The 17,866-nt window shown below is 39.9% G+C and overlaps 2 protein-coding genes across 12 annotated transcripts in view; both read left to right on the forward strand.

Annotated features, from left to right (window-relative positions):
- Positions 1-6,506, forward strand: part of LOC121275413 (UAP56-interacting factor-like) — a 35,262-nt gene extending 28,756 nt beyond the window's left edge. For both annotated transcript variants that reach the window (XM_041182988.1, XM_041182989.1), the window contains exons 7-10: positions 124-159; positions 593-664; positions 1,223-1,349; positions 5,344-6,506. In XM_041182988.1, coding sequence (XP_041038922.1) covers positions 124-159; positions 593-664; positions 1,223-1,349; positions 5,344-5,439 — 331 coding nt within the window. In that variant the 3' untranslated portion in view covers positions 5,440-6,506. The remainder of the gene's footprint in view (positions 1-123; positions 160-592; positions 665-1,222; positions 1,350-5,343) is intronic.
- A 6,760-nt stretch (positions 6,507-13,266) lies between these two features.
- The window catches only part of LOC121290199 (DISP complex protein LRCH3-like), a 184,491-nt gene continuing 179,891 nt past the window's right edge, over positions 13,267-17,866 (forward strand). For all 10 annotated transcript variants that reach the window (XM_041210506.1, XM_041210471.1, XM_041210480.1 and 7 more), the window contains exon 1: positions 13,267-13,531. In XM_041210506.1, the coding sequence (XP_041066440.1) occupies positions 13,273-13,531 (259 nt within the window). In that variant the 5' untranslated portion in view covers positions 13,267-13,272. The remainder of the gene's footprint in view (positions 13,532-17,866) is intronic.

Below are 17,866 nucleotides of genomic sequence, written 5' to 3' on the forward strand. Positions count from 1 at the left end.
TGAATGAGAATCAGTATTTTCATTTTGTTTCCCTTTGATTTCTGAGTCACAAAAGCATATCCAATGTCTTAAAAATGTGATTTTTTGAGGACAGAGAATCTGATTTTTAATTTCATTTTTCAGGTGGTTAGCCAATTCTGGTGCTGCTACATTTGACCAGTAAGTCATTAAACTTTGAAGATTTGTGAAACCTACTGTGATTGCTAAGTAAATTAATTATTGTGTGGAAAGGGAATAATTGGGGGGATGTTTAGAACAACACAAGTTGTACTTCCAATAGAGTCTTGCCTATACTTGTGCAATTTGAAGTGTAATGCAGCTAACTCTACCAAGAAGCTGCCATATTGTATTTGAGCATGGCCCAATTCATGTTATTTTGACACATGAATGGTTTTCTTTTTGAGTAGATGCTTAAATTCAATGTGGATTTAGTATTTTACAATTCGTGAGTACGATATTTCTGGATGCATTTGTGGACAGAAATGGCAGATATTCTGTATGACACTGCAAAATAATTTTGGGATTTAAGGAGACATATTATTCTTTATGATTAATATTTGCTTGTTAGTCACTTAGGTACTTATTCTTTCAGAGGTCGCATTCCCATTAGCAGCGGAGGAATTTTGACTGTGTCCATTCAGAACCCATCTGCCAAAAATACAGAGTAAGTACTTCCTTCTTTCATTAATAGCTTTGTGCTTTATGACTGTCTTTTTATTGCAATCATCTGTCAAGTTGTGTACAGGAGTACCTTAGCTTGACCTGTTTGCTATAATGTGTTATGGTCTATTTTCTTCGCACTATCCCACCACACCCGCCACTTCACTTCACACTACCCCCCCCCCCCCCCCCCCAAAATTTCAAATGTTGTGGTTGCTCTCCAGTTCTTTGACTGGCTTTTGTGCAGTCTCCCTCCCCCTCCATTAGCAGCTGTGCCTTCAGGTGCTTAGTTTATAAGATACGGATTTTGCTCCCTCTACCCCTCTGACTTTCTATTTGCCTTGCCTTTTAAGAGCCTCCTTAAAACTCACCTGTTTGTAAACAAATAAAATTGTTTAGTCCTGCTAATATCCCCTTTGGCTCAGTACCCATTCTTTCTAATTACACCTTTGTGAACACCATGTGATATTTTTCTACATTTAAAGGTAATTATATAAATGCAAGTTATGTGAAAGGCAGAGATCTTATTTTGTTCAATTTAATCATGAATCTTTTTCCATAGTTCCCAACAGTTCAGAATTAGACGTCCCCCTTTGATACCATTTGCAGTAAAAAAGGAGATTGATGAAAAGAGAGAGCCACCAAGAGGAGTGCCTCTGGAGTTTGATATCAACAGTGTTGGAAGACAGGTAAATGTTTGCAAATGACTTTAAACTTGTTTAGATTAGCTCTTTTCTTGTAGGGTCACAGTTCCAACCAGTTTTTCTATGCAGGACATGTTGCACCATGAGTTGCTATTCCCTACACATTGAACTTGATTGTCACATGGCATTTGTCAAAATTGAAGGTTAGACATATGCATGAAAAAGGGGTGAAAAATGCTACATGACTGTGTTCCATTGAAACTAGTTTTTTAAGTTGCTATAGACAGGGACAGTGGTGTTAGTCACTCCCTTAGGCGTTCTAATTTTTGTAGGAATTGCCTGGCATACCCTGGATCTTGCATCATAGGAGATGATTTTGGACAGTAACACTAGTTACCTCCCCCATACCCTGAACTGGGTATTCTTGTTTTGTGCCATGCACTCCTTCAATGGCTCTGAAGAGAGACTGAGCAAACTCTTAGCGAAATGAGATCAGATGTGAATTGCTAAGCTACTTTCACAGTATGGCGAACATGCAGAACAGCATTGTGATTAGACTCTCAATTTTGTCTATACAGATTATCTTTGTGTAGTAAAACAAAATAAAGAACACATCCTGCTATTTTAAGAAACTATCTTAAGATAGTTTCTAGTGTTTCTAACTTGTTTTCCCTTTAACAATCTGCCCCACAGTTTTTGTTTCAAGATGAATTTCTCCCTTTGTTGAGATGGTCAACATAAGGGAAGCATAAATGACAACTGAGATACACCTCAAAGCAGCAAGGTTGCTGAGCACCACAGATTAAGGAGAGGTGGGTTGCAAGTGACCCGAGTCCATGCTGTTAACCTAATTCAGTGGTATTCAGTACAGTCTAGAACCAGAGCCTCTAGTAGATCACTTGGTTGCTGTGTCTCTACTTCTGCTCAAGTGTTATCTGACTGTAATGTTGACCAGGATTTGTTTCTGTTCTGCCTTTCCTGCTGTTGAGCAAAAAATTGCAAGGGGTTGCATGAATGGTTGCAGCATGTAAGGAGGCCTTTGGCCTGTCTCTGTAAGAACAATTTCAGTAGTCCCATTTCACAGCTCTCCCCATAGCCTTGCCATTTATTTTATCCTTCAGGTGCTTATCCAATTCCCTTTTGAAAAGGGAATTTGAAAGCCATGATTGTACCTTCCTCCACCATCCTGTCAGGCAATATATTTCAGATTGATTGAACACAAATAAATAGGAATAGGTCATTTGGCCCCTCAAGCCTGCTTCGCCATTCAGTAAGATCATGGCTCGGCTGATCTGATCATGGCCTCAACTCATTTCCTGCCTGCCCCCATAACCCTCTTTGGGAGGTCAAAAATATGTTCTCAGCCTTGAATATATTCAATGACCCAGCCTCCACAGCTCTATGGGGCAGAGAACTCCATAGGCTAACAACTGAGACACAAAATTCCTATTCACCTCAGTTTTAAATGGGACCGCTTATTCTGAAACTGTACTCCCTAGTTCTAGATTTCCCCAGGAGGGGAAACATCCCCATAGCATCTACCCAGTCAAGCTCTCTCAGAATCATATATGTTTCAAAAAAAAAATCACCTTTCATTCTTCTTAACACCAATGAGATAAGCCCAACTTGCTTAACCTTTCCTCATAATACAACTCCTCCATCCCAGGAATCAACCTAATGAACCTGTTAACAATATCATGCCTGTTGCCAGTATTTCCTGGATGACCAACTCTCCCATTAATTATTGACTAATCAATTTCATTTAACTTTTTTCATATCAAATTTGATTTGGTTTTCCAGATTAATTCTGTATTCATAAGTTCCTCATAGATGGTCGAGCCCTCTCTCCTGAGGACCCTTCCGATTATGCCAGAAATGTTCTTTCATGTTTCTGGAAGCGTGTTTAGTGACTGTATGTTCGGTCCATTTTGTCTAAGTGGCATTCTTCTAATATTTAGCATAAAGATCCACCTATCAGAGGAAGACCACTTATGCATCTTGGGCCCAAAAGCTCAAACGTAATCAGATATTAAAGGCTTTCTCTCTGTTTGTGGAAAATGCAATAATTTAATTTTGTTGTTCCTTGTACCATGTAACAACCCTGAGACCTACTTAATTTTAAAGGTTTTACAATAGAAATGAGGTGGTTTTTATGTCTATCATAGTCAGGAATGCCTAATTGCCATAAGGATCCCTATGGGCCATTCTGCATGTACAAATTCATTTGTCTTTTATGTCTTATGTAATTGACGTAAGATTATGAGCCACCCTTTGGAGTGTATAGCTCAATTGTGGGCAAATATTTTTGCCAGCAGGGATCTTCAATCATCATAGTGAGACTGGTCAGCACAGTATTGTTCCTTAAGATCTCCAGTTTAATAAGGAGACTAATTTTGATCAGTACTTTCAATCCTGCATATTAGCATACAATTTCGAACTAGGCCTATTTAGATATTTCAGAATAACAGTGCTTGGGTTCGGATGCCCAAATGGTTCTGTTAATCTTTTCCTTTTCTACTGACTTGATCATTCTTATTTCCTTTAAACAATTTCAACTTACATGCAGCACAGCAACCGGCAAAAATTTTACTGCGTAAATTTTCAAGCAAGGTTGAAGATCAAAGTTTAACCTCTGAATTATCAACATAAAAAGAACACGCTACTTTAATTTAAGTCTGTAATTCTTTAAACTTTTACTCTTTCATACTTCATGTGTATAATGGTGGTATAGGACACATTAAAGCTGCTGCAATCAAATCAATATAAAATGAATTCCACAAAAATCGTGCAGTATAATTTGTCTAATCAAGTACACACAAATTCTGTAAATGAATTCCAGCTTCCAAAATTGGAGAACCTATGGTAATGCATATCTGACATTTTTGTTAAAAATCATTTACCCTTTCACAGTCTGGATCTTATTTTGTATTTCCCATTCTCTACTAAACTCAGTCTTAAACATATTATTTTGTTGTATTTCAGTTATTTGTTTTCTTCCATATCTGTTTTTTTTTCTATTGTTTATTTGTTTTTAATTTCTTTTTGTTCAATGACGACTTGTTCCAGAAGTGTTAACCAACTGGATGAATTCCTGGGTGTTGAGGATGTCTGTGCTGGCTACACTTACATCCTAATGTAACAAAGATAATTTGCTCAAATAATATTTTACTCCATAAGACATCCACTCCGGAGCTATTTGATTGGAAAGTGTCAAACATCTGATTCTCATTTCACTTGAACCCAAAAACGGATGAAGTTGCTAATTTCATTAATCTTTAATATTTAATCAGTTACGTGGTTGATTATTAGTCAAATTTCCCTGCATCCACCTAACCACAAATTATATACCATTAAAATAAATTTCTAACTGGTGTCTCAGTAGGTAAATACACAGCTTCCTTTAAAGGAGATTTTCCCTTTACAACCTCAGTACACAATAAATGCAATGTTTTACTTTTTACGCTTTTCTATATTTGATTCTCCACAGCCAATTGCATATTCCCATAGATCACAACAAAATGCTATGTTAATTGTCCCATTTATATAGTTCTCATTATGTCTTTATTGATAAATGCTTTTATGTGGTTTGGTCATATAATTTGGTACATTTCAAAAACATTATTTGGTGAAGCACTTTGAGATGTTTGATATGAAAGGGTGCTAGACAATTATGAATATTGAAAACCTATAATGGAATTTTGGCCTGTACTCCATGGACTGATTTCTGCTGAGGGATGGCCTCAGCATTGCTGGAGTAGGAAACAATTACCAAGGTGTCATTTTCCAGCTGTTAAGGGTGCAGATAGATGTTATAGGAGGACAGGATTAGGGTTTTCTGTGAAATTCCACTTCTTAGGCTTGCGCTTGAAAAATGGGAATAGGTGCGATAGCAGAGGCTGCTGGCGACTGGGAACATATTCCAGCATGACAAACATCCTCTGGAGGAAAAGAAGGACTACAGAATTTGAAAACTATAATCTTTCATTTAGACAGTTATGCTTTGATATTTATCACAAAATAATCATACTTCTTCTTCTAGACTGGCATCACCTTAAATGAACGATTTGCAATTCTCAAGGAGCGGCGAACAGCAGAGACACCAAGCAAAGGAGGACGCTTTGTGACTGTGGGATAGATGAGCTAAATGACATTTCATCTGACAGAATTGTTGGGAAGTTGTTCACAGGCACTCTGGAGTGATTTGCTGTCACAAACTGACACTACACATATAAGCAGATCTGCTTGGCTGTACTTTAAGGATAATTGTACAGTAACCATACAGAAGAACGGCTGACATTCCGATTATGTTTTAAAGTTTTGTTTTTGCCTGGGGAACAGTAGTTGGAGGAGATGATATCGAACAAACTGTTTAAATTGTCTCATTGCAAAGACTGAACTTTGTTAATTTCAAGAAACAATTCACTAGGTGAAGAGAATATCTAAATCCAGCACAGTTGACTTAAAATTCAGTATTTTTGAAGACTTGTTGAAGTTTCAATCTAATTTTTTTTATTAAAAGTTTACCAGTTTCACAGTTTTGTAAGAAGGATTATGTCTATTGAATAGTGATATCTCATCAAAAAAAATCCAGAGGCACTTTTTCTTAATTGGTGATTGGAAATATTTTCAACTCTTGCCAGGCCAAGTAGCCCTAAAGCACCATAAGAATTCTCAGAGGTGGCTGCAGAAAACTTCCTGACTTAAAATGCAGCTTTATAAAAGATTGTAGTCGTTATTTCCTTAATGTTGGCAATGATGCAAAGTTGTATTGGCTGAGAAATTGAGGTACAACGTTTGAAAATCAGTCATGGGAAGGCATTTCATTTCCTTGAAGGTGTTTATGCACCAACTAATCGAGCACTATTTTCGGGTATTTTGTATTAAATCTCAATAACAAAGATTGGAACATTTTAGTGAAGCTCTCTTACTGAGATGTTTAGATGCTTTAACTACATTTTTAATAACGAGTACAGTGTTTAAAAGGTTTCATTTGTTTCTCTTGTAAAACAGTAAGTGTCATGGCTTGGGAAGTTTGATCAGAGCATGTCTGTTTTAAAAATGGACTAGCTGTTATCATATGTCTCAGCCATTCTTTTAAGAATTTAAAATCCTCTGCCATATGCCATATTACGTGAGCGGCATGAGTGTAATTTTGCTTATATAACTTGTACTGTTTTGCATTAAAAATAGGTTGAAAATCCAGTTGTGTGCTACACGTGAAAATTTTTACCAAAACATACTCAAGTCCAGGTGCATAATTATATGAAAACTCAGATGTGGAGTGAAACACATGATATACCCTGTGGCAATGGTACTAGTGTATTTTCTAGGCAGGAGAAAACATTCCTAGTATGTTCCTGCCATTCAGGTAGGGAATGGAGACAGCTATCAAAACATAAATACTCCATGCCTGTGCAGAAAAGCCTCTTAAATGCTTATAGAGGGAGAGGTGATGACCAGGAGTTGGGACAAAAGGAGACTAAAGACACAATTTTTTTTTAAGATAGCAAGGAAAACAACAAATCAATGACTTGTGGGTGGGGAGGGGATAATATTCCAGAAAACTAGGATTGGGTAAGTGAAAGATCAGTGGTGAAATTGAGACAATGCAATAAGGAATAAAGGCTAAGTTAAAAGATCTGGTAAGAGAGCTCAAATGGGATCATCTAAGGCTGTGGATGGATTTGAAAACATGTATGAGAAGAGGCAAGCAGTGAATGATTGGCCTTTTCTTGAAAATTGGATCAAGGTGGTCCATGTAACATTTCTACCTGTGCTGATCTTGTAACTTGTTTCACTCCTGTCTGTCTCAAGAGGAGTACAAAGATAAATAAGCACTATTGTGAAAATGGTAGATTGAGGGCCTCAAACAATCAGAAATATTGTTGATGACGACCTTGAGAGATATGATCCTGAGGGGTCGTGACAGGGTGGACGTGGAAAGTATGTTTCCTCGTTTGGGCGAATCTAGAACTGTTTAAAAATACGGGGTCGCCAATTTATGACAGATGAAGAAAGTGTTTTTCTGAGGTTTGTGTCTTCTTTGGAACTCTGTTCCTTAAAAGCTGGTGGAAACAGAGTCTTTAAATATTTTTTAAGGCAGAACTAGATGGATTCTTAATAAGCAAAGGGGTGAAAGGTTATTGGGTTGGTGGGAATGAGGAATCAAGGTTACAATCAGTTCAGCCTTGATTTTATTGAATAGTGGAGCAGGCTTGAGGGGTTGAATGGCCTACTCCTCCTCATTTGTATGTTTTGATGCCAAGTACTGGTGTGCAAGTCCACTTGATAGCACCTTTATTCCAAGTCATGAATTTGCAACTGCTTGATTAGTCAACTGCCATTGTCAAGATTTAAATAATTTTAGCATAGCTGTAGGCTCTACCATGGATCCCATGCAGACTAGTTCTATATGAGGTGACCAAAACTAATATAGTTTTCTAGATGCCTGGCCAAGGTCTTATATAGAAAAATGGTATTATGGGTCAAAAATGGTTAGATTACTTCATCCATGGTTAATAACTCCTTCTGTCATTTTGATTGGGAAAAGGCTTGGTTGAATTTGTCCTACGTTTGGACAGGACATAACCTGGGCAATTCTCCACATCGTGAGAGAGATGCTATCTATAGTATCTGTATATAGAACAGTGTGTCTAGAAGACAAACTGGATCTGGAACAAAGGTCTTCAGTATTATATCCGTGATGGTGCTGGGGCCTGTATCCTTGCTGTGGTCAATGCAGTCAGCTACTTAGTGTTATATGTCATTAATTGAATCGGCTGAAGGATTGGGGGCGGGGGGTAGTGGAATGGGAATGCACAAGAGGCCAAAATTGGAGTTATGTAGACTTGAGAGTTGTAGGGCTGATGGAGTATTCAAGAGGCATTGGGCAAGGCCATGGAGGGATTCAACACCAGGGCAAGAATTTTAAAATCGTAATGTTGGTGGACTTGTAGCTAATATAGGTTCTTGAGATGGAGGTGATAGATCAACTGGACTTGGTGTGAATTAAGGTACAGGCAGCAGCATTTCAAATGAGCTTAAGCTTATGGTGGGGACAAATTGGGAGGTCAGGAATGGTTAAGTCTGGAGGTAATAAAAGCATGGATGAGGGCTTCACAGCCAGTGGGCTGAGCGAGGAACTAAGATGGATGATATTACAATGGTGGAAGTTGGGTCTTATGATGGGGAGGTATGGTGTTGGAAGCTCAGCTCAGAGTCCAACAGGATGCAGAGGTTGTGAACAGTCTAGTTCTGTCTGAGACAGTGGTCAGGAAGAGCAATTGAATTGATGGCCAGGAAATGGAGTTCACAGTGCTAAAGACGATTACATCATTATATTTCCTGTGTTTAATTGAAAGACTCTTCAGCTTGTCCAGTACTCATTGTTGGATAAGCAGTTTGGGAACCAAAGCAGTGGAGAGGTTGAGGATGGTAGAGCTGAATTTTTAAAGTGTAAATATGGAAACTTTTCAGATAATGTTGCTAAGGGCCAGCATGTAGATAGAGAGGGGACAAGAAAAATAGTAATTGCAGCAGGTCTCTGGCTATAAAATTGGAACGAGTGGAGGTCAGGTGCATGTAGCTAGGCAGAGGAGGGCAGTGAGATCAAATGCATCATAGGCTACAAACAGTTAAAGAAGAACGAGGGTGGAGACTGCACCAGCCAGAATGTAATTATTGACTTTGATTAGACCCTTTTTGGTGCTGTGGCAGGGGCAGAAATGGACAATGTAGCTTTAGGACAAATTATATGCAGCTGTGATTTGCATACTACAAAGTTGCACATGGTGTAGTATATGAAAACATACTTCTGTAAAGCATTTCAGATCTGAAGTATTTGCATTCTGCCAGGATTTCTAAATATCTAGGTGGCATACTGGTTAGTTTTATTCTTTTGCAGTTCATGTTTGTCCTGTACAGAATCTCTCAATATATAGCACAAACAGGTAATTCAGTCTAACTAATCTGTCCTGCTGTTTATACTCTCTGGGAATCTGCTTCCATTCTATCAGCTTCATCTCAGCCTTACAGCATATGGGAATCTGCTTCATCTCAGCCCTAGAGCATATCTTTATAATCCCCTTTCTCTCATGCACTCTTTTTGTTTAAAGCATCAAGTTATTTGACTCAACCGCTGCTCTGGTTGCGAGTTCCACATTCTAATTACTGAGTAAAGAAATTTATTACTGCGTGGGTTCAGTGGGCTAAATGGACTCCTGTGCTGTGATGTCTCTGACTCTTATTTCCCTATTAAATTTATTAACTTTTCTACTAGAAACCTAGTTTTAGGTTCTCCCTTAAGTCAAAGCATTCTCTCCACATCTACCCTGTCCAACCCATCCATAATTTTAAAGATGTCTATCAGGCCACTTCTATGTCCTCTCTTTCGTAAAGGAAAAAGCCCTAACCTGTTCAATCTTCCCCAATAGCTGTAATATTTCTGGTATAATCTTTGCAAATCTATTTTTCACTTTTTCTACTGCATGATGTCTTTTTTATTGTACATAGTACTCTGGAGCCTGGCCAGGCTCCTATAGAAGTTCAACATAATTTCACTATCTTTGAATTCTATACCCCATAAATAAATTCCAGTGCTTGGTTTGCATTTTTAATTGCTTTGCTAATATGTAATGATTTTCAATGATTTGTTCATCTGTATCCCTAGAAATCTTTGCTCTTCCATCCCATTGTTTCTTTTCCAAAATGTATGCGTTGCTGTTTTTCCTTCCAAAGTGCATCACTTAATATTTATCTTTAAGGAACAATTATTGTTTCCAATTTACATCAATGGCTTGGCCTTGGAAATTTAATTCATCAAATTTGCAGACAATGCCAAATCAGGAGGAGAGTGGAAAAGAAGGATGCAGCTTAGGTTATAGGGTGCATTGAATAAAATATATACAAAAGCTAAACAATGGGAGATCAAATTCATTGTGGAGAAAAGTAAAGTATTGCACTTAAAGAACAACGGTCAACACATTCTGTGAAGTGTGTTGAAATAAGAATGTGAACTAGGAGGAGGCCATTTGGCCCCTTGAGCCTGCTCTGCCATTCAATAAGACCATAGCTGATCTGATTGCCCTCGACTCCATGTTCTGCCTACTCCCCAGTAACCTTACACTCTTGACTGATAAGTCAATCTACCTCTGCCTTAAAAATGTTCAATAACCCTACCTCCACTTTCTGTGCAAGAGAGTTCCAAAGACTCACGATCCTCTGAGAAAAATTTCTTTTTATCTGTCTTAAATGGGAGAGCCCTTATTTTAAAACTTCTTGTCCCTCCCACAAGGGGAAATTTCCTTTCAGCATCCACCCTGCCAAATCCCCTCAGGATCTTATGTTTCAATAAGATTACAGTTCATTCTTGTAAACTCCAATGGATACAGGCCTAGTCTGTCCAATGCCCCCCCCCTCCCAACCCCATTGCACCACCCTATCATCTTTCCCCCACAACACCACCACCCCCAACACCACTCTCATCACCCCACCCCAATCCCAGCTATTGGTCAAGTGAACCTTCTCTGAACTACTAATGCATTTATATCCTTCCTTAAATAAGGAGACCAAAATTGTGCACAGTACTCCAAATGTGGCCTCACCAACATCCTGTACAACTGTGGCAAAACGACCTTACTTTCATATTCCATTCCATTTGCTTTCCTAATTGCTTGCTGTACCAGCATACTAGCATTTTGTGATTCATACAGCAGGATACCCAGCTTCCTCTGTACCTCAGAGTACTGCAGTCTCACTCCATTTAAATAATATGCTGTTTTTTTTATTCTTCCTGCCAAAGTGGACAAATTCACTTTTTCCTACATTTTATTCCCATCTGCCAAACTTTTTCCCACTCACTTAACCTATATCCCTTTGCAGACTCCTTACGTCCTCTTCACAACTTATGTTTCTAAAGAAAATGAGAGACCTCGGAGTCTTTATAAAAATCAACAATATGGAGTTGCAATCAATGTAGCCAATGTAATACTGAATCACTTAACCAAAATATAAGTCAGAGGAAGTTGTACAGTGCTCTGGTCAGACCACACTTTAAGCACTTAGTTCACTGTGGGTTTCTGAAATACAAAGAACTAATACCAGGAAGTACTATGTCATAGGAAAAATTATCAACATTTGGAATGGACTTTTAGGTAGATTCCTGGAGGGAAAAACCCTGGAATATTTTAACAATTGGATGCTTAAATAGGGACATTGTACAGTGCGTTGTACAAATCAAGATGAGCCAAATACCTTCCTCAGCAGTAATTATCTTGTGAAATGCTCCAAATTTGCCAACAGATTTTCTTCTGGTAGGGACTAAAGTTGTGCAGAATCACGGAGCTGCAATGATTAAATTGGGTCTCAAGCCTATGTATTTTCTAGGACTGACATAAGGACATAGATATAGAAGCAGAAGTGGGCCATATGGCCTTTAGCCTGTTCTTCCATACAATAAGATCTGATCTTGGCCTCAACTCAACTCCACTCTCCCTGCACCCCCCCCCCCCCCCCCCCCCCGCTCCTGTTCCCCTCAACTCAACTCCACTCTCCCTGCACCCCCCCCCCGCTCCTGTTCCCCATAACCCTTGATGCCCCCGTTGTTCAAAAATCTTGTCTACCTCAGGCCTGAATATGTTCAAAGCCAAGCTCCACAGTTCATGACTTTAATTAGAGCCAGTTCCAAGCTGTGGGAAGGGTAGGAACCTGATTGGAGGGATTCAAAGAGATGGCAAAAGATTCAGGAGGCAATGACGTGTTTAAGAACATTGGAGAATAAAGGAAATTAGTTAGCTGGGCAGTGGTTATGAAAGACTGAGGGGCTGAGAGTGGGTTTTTTGAGGAGGAGGGAGTGATTATGTTGGTTTGAAATAAAAATGGTCTCAGGACAAAGCATATTAAATACCAGCTGGAACAGGAGCAAGGAAGGGAAGTGGGATGATCAGGAGCTTCGTGGGAATGGGGTTGAGGAAAGAGGTTGAGTTCATGGACATGATGAGTTTGGAGGGGAGATGTTTAATCTTGGGCAGGAATGGGTTTGCCTTTCTGGGAAAGAGGAAGGGAAGGGCAGCTGAAAATATATTCTTTCTCTTGATAACTAAGGTAACATCCAGGAGTTCCTGTCACTTAGTGAGTGCAACAGGACAGGGGAGAGGGGTTTAAAGAAGTTGCTGGTGTTAGAAAAACAAAGAATTTTGAGATTACTTTTGCCTTCCAGGATGATAATAGACTAATGGATTGTTTTGGAAGAAGGTAGGAAGTGCCAACAACTTAATGCAGTTTAGTGAGATTGTGCAAAGGATGGCTAACAAAAGGTTAATAAGCAAGGGCTCATGGATTTGGGGGTAATATATTAGCATGGATAGAGGATTGGTTAACGGACAGGAAGCAAAGAGTAGGCATAAATAGGACATTCTCAAGTTGGCAGGCTGTGACTAGTGGAGTGCCACAAAGATCTGTGCTGGAGCCTCAGCTATTTCCAATCTATATTAATAACTTAGAGAAAGGTCTCTAAGATAAAAACAAAATACCGTGGATGCGGGAAATTTGAGGGGGGAAATAAAAGTGCTGGAAAAACTCCGGGTCTGACATAATTTGTGGAAAGAGAAACAGAGTTAATGTTTCGAGTCCAGTTTGTTCTGAAGAAGAGTATTATCCGCCTCAACGTTAATTCCGTTTCTCTCTCCACACCTTGCCATCTTGTACACATACCCCAGGTTCCTCTGCATCTATCGAAGTTTAGAATTGTACCCTAAATTGTCTCTCCTTGTTTTCCTACCAAAATTAATCACATCACATGAATCACCACACTGGAAGTTGCGTTTTTAAAAAATCATATATCTCATTTTCCCAGTTATCTTGCACTTATATCTTCTGCCTTTCACAAGTGACAGGTTGAATGTGCCGTTCAGCGCGCACGCGCAGTCTCACCGGCTGCTGGCACCTGCGCAGTGTTGAGCAAGGACCTGTAATGGCGGCTGCGATGTTGATGTCGGAGTGTCAGCTCGGGATCGCAGGCGGTGGTGTCGGATTGAACGGATTCGGCGGCGGAGGGGGAGGAGGCAGTGGTCACAACGGTTCCGGATCGGCTCAGGTCCCTTGGAATAGGAATTTGGAGAGAGCGCTGGAGGAAGCCGCTGCGACGGGAGTGTTGAACTTAAGCGGGAGGAAACTGAAGGAGTTCCCGAGGAGCGCGGCGAATCAGGACCTGACGGACACCACGCAGGCTGGTGAGTGAGAGCACGCACTCGGCTCGGCCCGGCCGGGGCGATGGAAGCTCGCAGATCTCTTGGTTTTCACTGAATTTTTTTGGAACCTTGTATTCAATACAGCTTAAAAAGGGAGGCGCGTGCCTTTGCACGTGCACGTGCTCGCGTCCGAGCTCGGGGCACGCGCAGGGGAGGGGGATCTGCGAGTTGGACAGCAAGGGTCCGCGCTCTCAGACATCTGCACCTTCCCTGCACTGCTAACTGACCAGTGACGAAGGAACTCGTCTCCTTTGTCGCTCGTGCTTGGGTATTTGTAAAGGTTTTAATTATGTTAATTTATGATGACACATAATGTTCATAACATCAGTTGTGTCATTCCAGATTGATTCCAACCAGTGGTAGGCTAAAACAAAAATAAAAATACCTGGAAAAACTCAGCAGGTCTGGCAGCATTTGCGGAGAGGAACACAGTTAACGTTTCAAGTCCGTATGAAGAGTCATACTGCCAGATCTGCTGAGCTTTTCCAGGTATTTTTGTTTTGGATTTCCAGCATCCGCAGTTTTTTTGCTTTGATCTTAGTGGTAGGCTAAAATTCATTGTTCAGGGTCGCACCAGAAGAGAGTAAAATGTTGGCCCAGCAGAGAAAGCATAGCCGAGTACAATCCTCAAAACTCACATGATACCTCGAATATATTTCCACCTGATCCTCGCAGAGGTCTCACAGAATACTCTAGTCAAACTAGACCAATCTATCAAGAACGGTACAAAAGAAATACTACACCTTCCGCCACACACGACGGATGGTCTACTAATCCTCAAAACTCACATGATACCTCGAATATATTTCCACCTGATCCTCGCAGAGGTCTCACAGAATACTCTAGTCAAACTAGACCAATCTATCAAGAACGGTACAAAAGAAATACTACACCTTCCGCCACACACGACGGATGGTCTACTATACAGCAGTAACAGGAATGGAGGTCTGGGCATGCCGAGGCTTGAAGTACAGATTCCGTCCGCCATAATCCGAAAGCTGGAGGCGCTAGAGAGCTCACCGGACGTGGTGATAGAGGCCTCTTTCGAATTCAGCGGAATTGACAACAAAAAAACAATCGAATCCCTGAGGAACCTCAAAGTACTCAGAGAGATCGAAGAAGCCCTCAAGGATAGTGGAGGTCCAAGAGGTGCTGATGCAGGAATTGAAGCGGACGAGATTGGTATCGCAATGGGATGGACGGATATCACCCAAACGTCCAGGCCCAAACCCATCAACAGATACGCGGCTTGGAGGGAGGTGGAATACCGGAAGTGGACCAAACTCCAATGCCAAGGAATCGGCATCGAGTATTACGGAAATGACTATGCCTCTAATTCCTGGACAAGAACCTGTTTCAATATCAAACATTCCAGACTAATAAACAGTTTTCTACTACGGTGCAATCTCTACCCGACGAGATGTACCTTAAACAGAGGCAGAGTTCACCACAACAAATCCTGCAGGAGATGTGAGGCCCCCTTCGAGTCACTGGCTCACATCTCCGGCAACTGCCCGTTCGTAAAGAATGCCGCAAGTTCTGTCGAAGGGTCATGAGGACTCGAAACGTCAACTCTTTTCTTCTCCGCCGATGCTGCCAGACCTGCTGAGTTTTTCCAGGTAATTCTGTTTTTGTTTTGGATTTCCAGCATCCGCAGTTTTTTTGTTTTTATCGCCGAGTACAATGCTGGACGTAATTCAATAATAGTTCTTTGCAAATCGTTAAAATGTTGAATTATCTGCTGTTCATATAATTTTAGACTTGCTTTTATAGTTGTGATTCGAACTATCTATTCTATTTAGTATCTTGCATCATTCCTCCAACCCGTCCTACTGTCCACAGACTAAATTGAAAGTTTAAATGCATGGGAACGGAGTAGGCCATTCAGCCCATCGAACCTGTCCTGCCAGTTAGCCCAATCTCACCACTGAATCCTTGAATTTCTGGTCAATTGTGATGAGAATTAATCCTTATAAAAATAAACACAATATACGATGCCCATCAATAATGCATAATAAAGAAGTAAGCCCGCATCTGTTTTATGAAATGGGATCCTCGGATTTTTAAAGCTCTTTAGGCTTTCCATGCTTCTATCCACTTTTCCGTGGTAACCTTGATGAAGACATTACAAATACTGTACAAGTAAAGAATGCAAACTTTTATGAGCTAACCTTGTAAGAGGCAATTTGTCCAAAATAACTGAGCAAACCAATAATTGTTAAACCGATAGAAGGTCAGAGGGAGGTGTTCAGAAAAGATTTTAATATGATCAGAACCAGTTTATACTCCTGAGGGACAAGAGTTATACTTGCCAAAAAAAAGCCATGGGTGACAAAAAAGGAAACATACAACTAAAAAAACACAAATGCAAAAAAGAGCACATTTTCTGATGATTGAGAGAGATGGAAAGAACAGCAGAAGGTAAAGAGATAGTAAGAACAACAAAAAATATGAAAAAGAACTTGCAAGGGATGTCAAAATCATCATTAATGCTTTTACAGTTATGTTAGGAAAAAGAGGCTGGCAGGAGCACCTGTTGAAAATTGATAATTGTGATATGATGCAGTCAATGATTTCAAAAGGAAATTGAATAGGCACTTGAGGGCTACAGAGATAGAGTGGAGGAATGGGATTTACTGGATTACTCTGCAGAGAATTAGCATTGATTCAGTGGTCAAAAGGCCTTCTGTGCCATTATGACTCTAGTTGTAAATGAAAATAAAGAAATAGGGGGCAAGTTGAATGATTACATCACATCAGTATTTACAGTAGAGGAAGAGAAGGATAACATGCCAGTCTTCCCAAGAAAACAAACATTGAATCAGGGACTCACCAAAATAAACATAAGCAAAATAACTGTAATGAAGAAAATAATGCCGTTAAAGAGTAACATTCCCAGGACCAGGTGGTTTCTGCCCTAGGATTTTAAAGGAAGTTGGTGAGAACAATGCAGTTACCCGAACTATAATCTTCTAAAGTTCTCTTGATTCTGCAATGTCACTCTGCTATTTAGGACAGGTAAGAGGGGAAACCCATGATATTATAGACAAGTTTGTCTAACATCTGTTATTGGAGTCTGTAATTAAGGATAGAGTGACAACACAAATTTTCAGCAGAGAGCACCAGCTTGAATTTGTAAAGGGTAGTTCATGTCTGGTGAACCTGGTAGAATTTTTTTTGAAGAGCTGGCTAAAGTAATGCCACTGACTATGGATGTTATTTATATTGGCTTCCAGAAGGTATTTGATAAAGTCCTTCATAAAAAACGGTTAGCTAAGGTCGTAGTTCATGGAATTGAAGGCAAATTATTGACTGTGTTAGGAAATTGGCTGAGTGGCACAAGAGGAGTAGGGATATTGGGCAGATACTCAAATTGACAGGATGTGAATAATGGCATCCCAAACATGTGTGTTGGTGCCTCAACTATTCTCCTTTGATGAACTACTTAGATGGTTGGATAAAGATCCACTTAATCAAGTTTATTCATGACGTAAAGATAGGCAACATTGTAACTGGTATAGATGGAAGCATAATATAAAAATCATCCACTTTGGACATAAAAAGGATAGATGTTCAATGGTAAAAAGCTAGAAAGAATGGAGGTCCAAAGGTATATAGGGTCCATGTACATAAATCCTCAGTGTCATGGATAGGTGCAGAAAATAACCAAAAAGGGAATGGAATGCGGGTCTATAGATTGAGAGCACTAGAACACAAAGGGATAGAAGTGCGAGGGGTACAAAGCCCTGGTTAAACCTGGAGTACTGTATTCATTTTTGGGCACTACATCTTAGGAAGCATATATTAGCCTGGATAACTGGGCGACAAAGATTAAAATATGAGGTGATATTCCAGAAACTAGGGTTCTGTTCCCTGGATTTTCAAGTTGAACGGGTAAATTGAGCAGTTTTCAAAATTAAAGGGAACTGATGGGCCAGATAGTTAGAAACTGTTTCTGCTGGTTTAGGAGCCTGGAAAGAGGGGACACAGCGAAAAGTAGGCCTTTCAGAAGTGACATGAGAAAGCACTTTTAAATATAAAGGGTAGTATAACTCTGTGCTCTTCTGCAAATGGTGGTTGATTCTAGATCAGTTCTGAATATTAAATCTGAGATTAATAAATTTGTTAATTTAAAGTATTCAGGGATATGGGGCAAAGGCAGGTATGTAGATTTGGGCCACAGCGTTGCCATGACCTCACTGAATGGCCTTCTGCTATTTTCCTGTGTTCCGATAAACATAAAACAGTGCTGTAGACAACCTGTAACAATGGAGTTTATTAAGTTCACCTGCTATCCATTCTGTGCTATGAACTTGG

The sequence above is a fragment of the Carcharodon carcharias genome, chromosome 2 (assembly GCF_017639515.1).
Source record: "Carcharodon carcharias isolate sCarCar2 chromosome 2, sCarCar2.pri, whole genome shotgun sequence".
Taxonomy (NCBI): Eukaryota; Metazoa; Chordata; class Chondrichthyes; order Lamniformes; family Lamnidae; genus Carcharodon; species Carcharodon carcharias.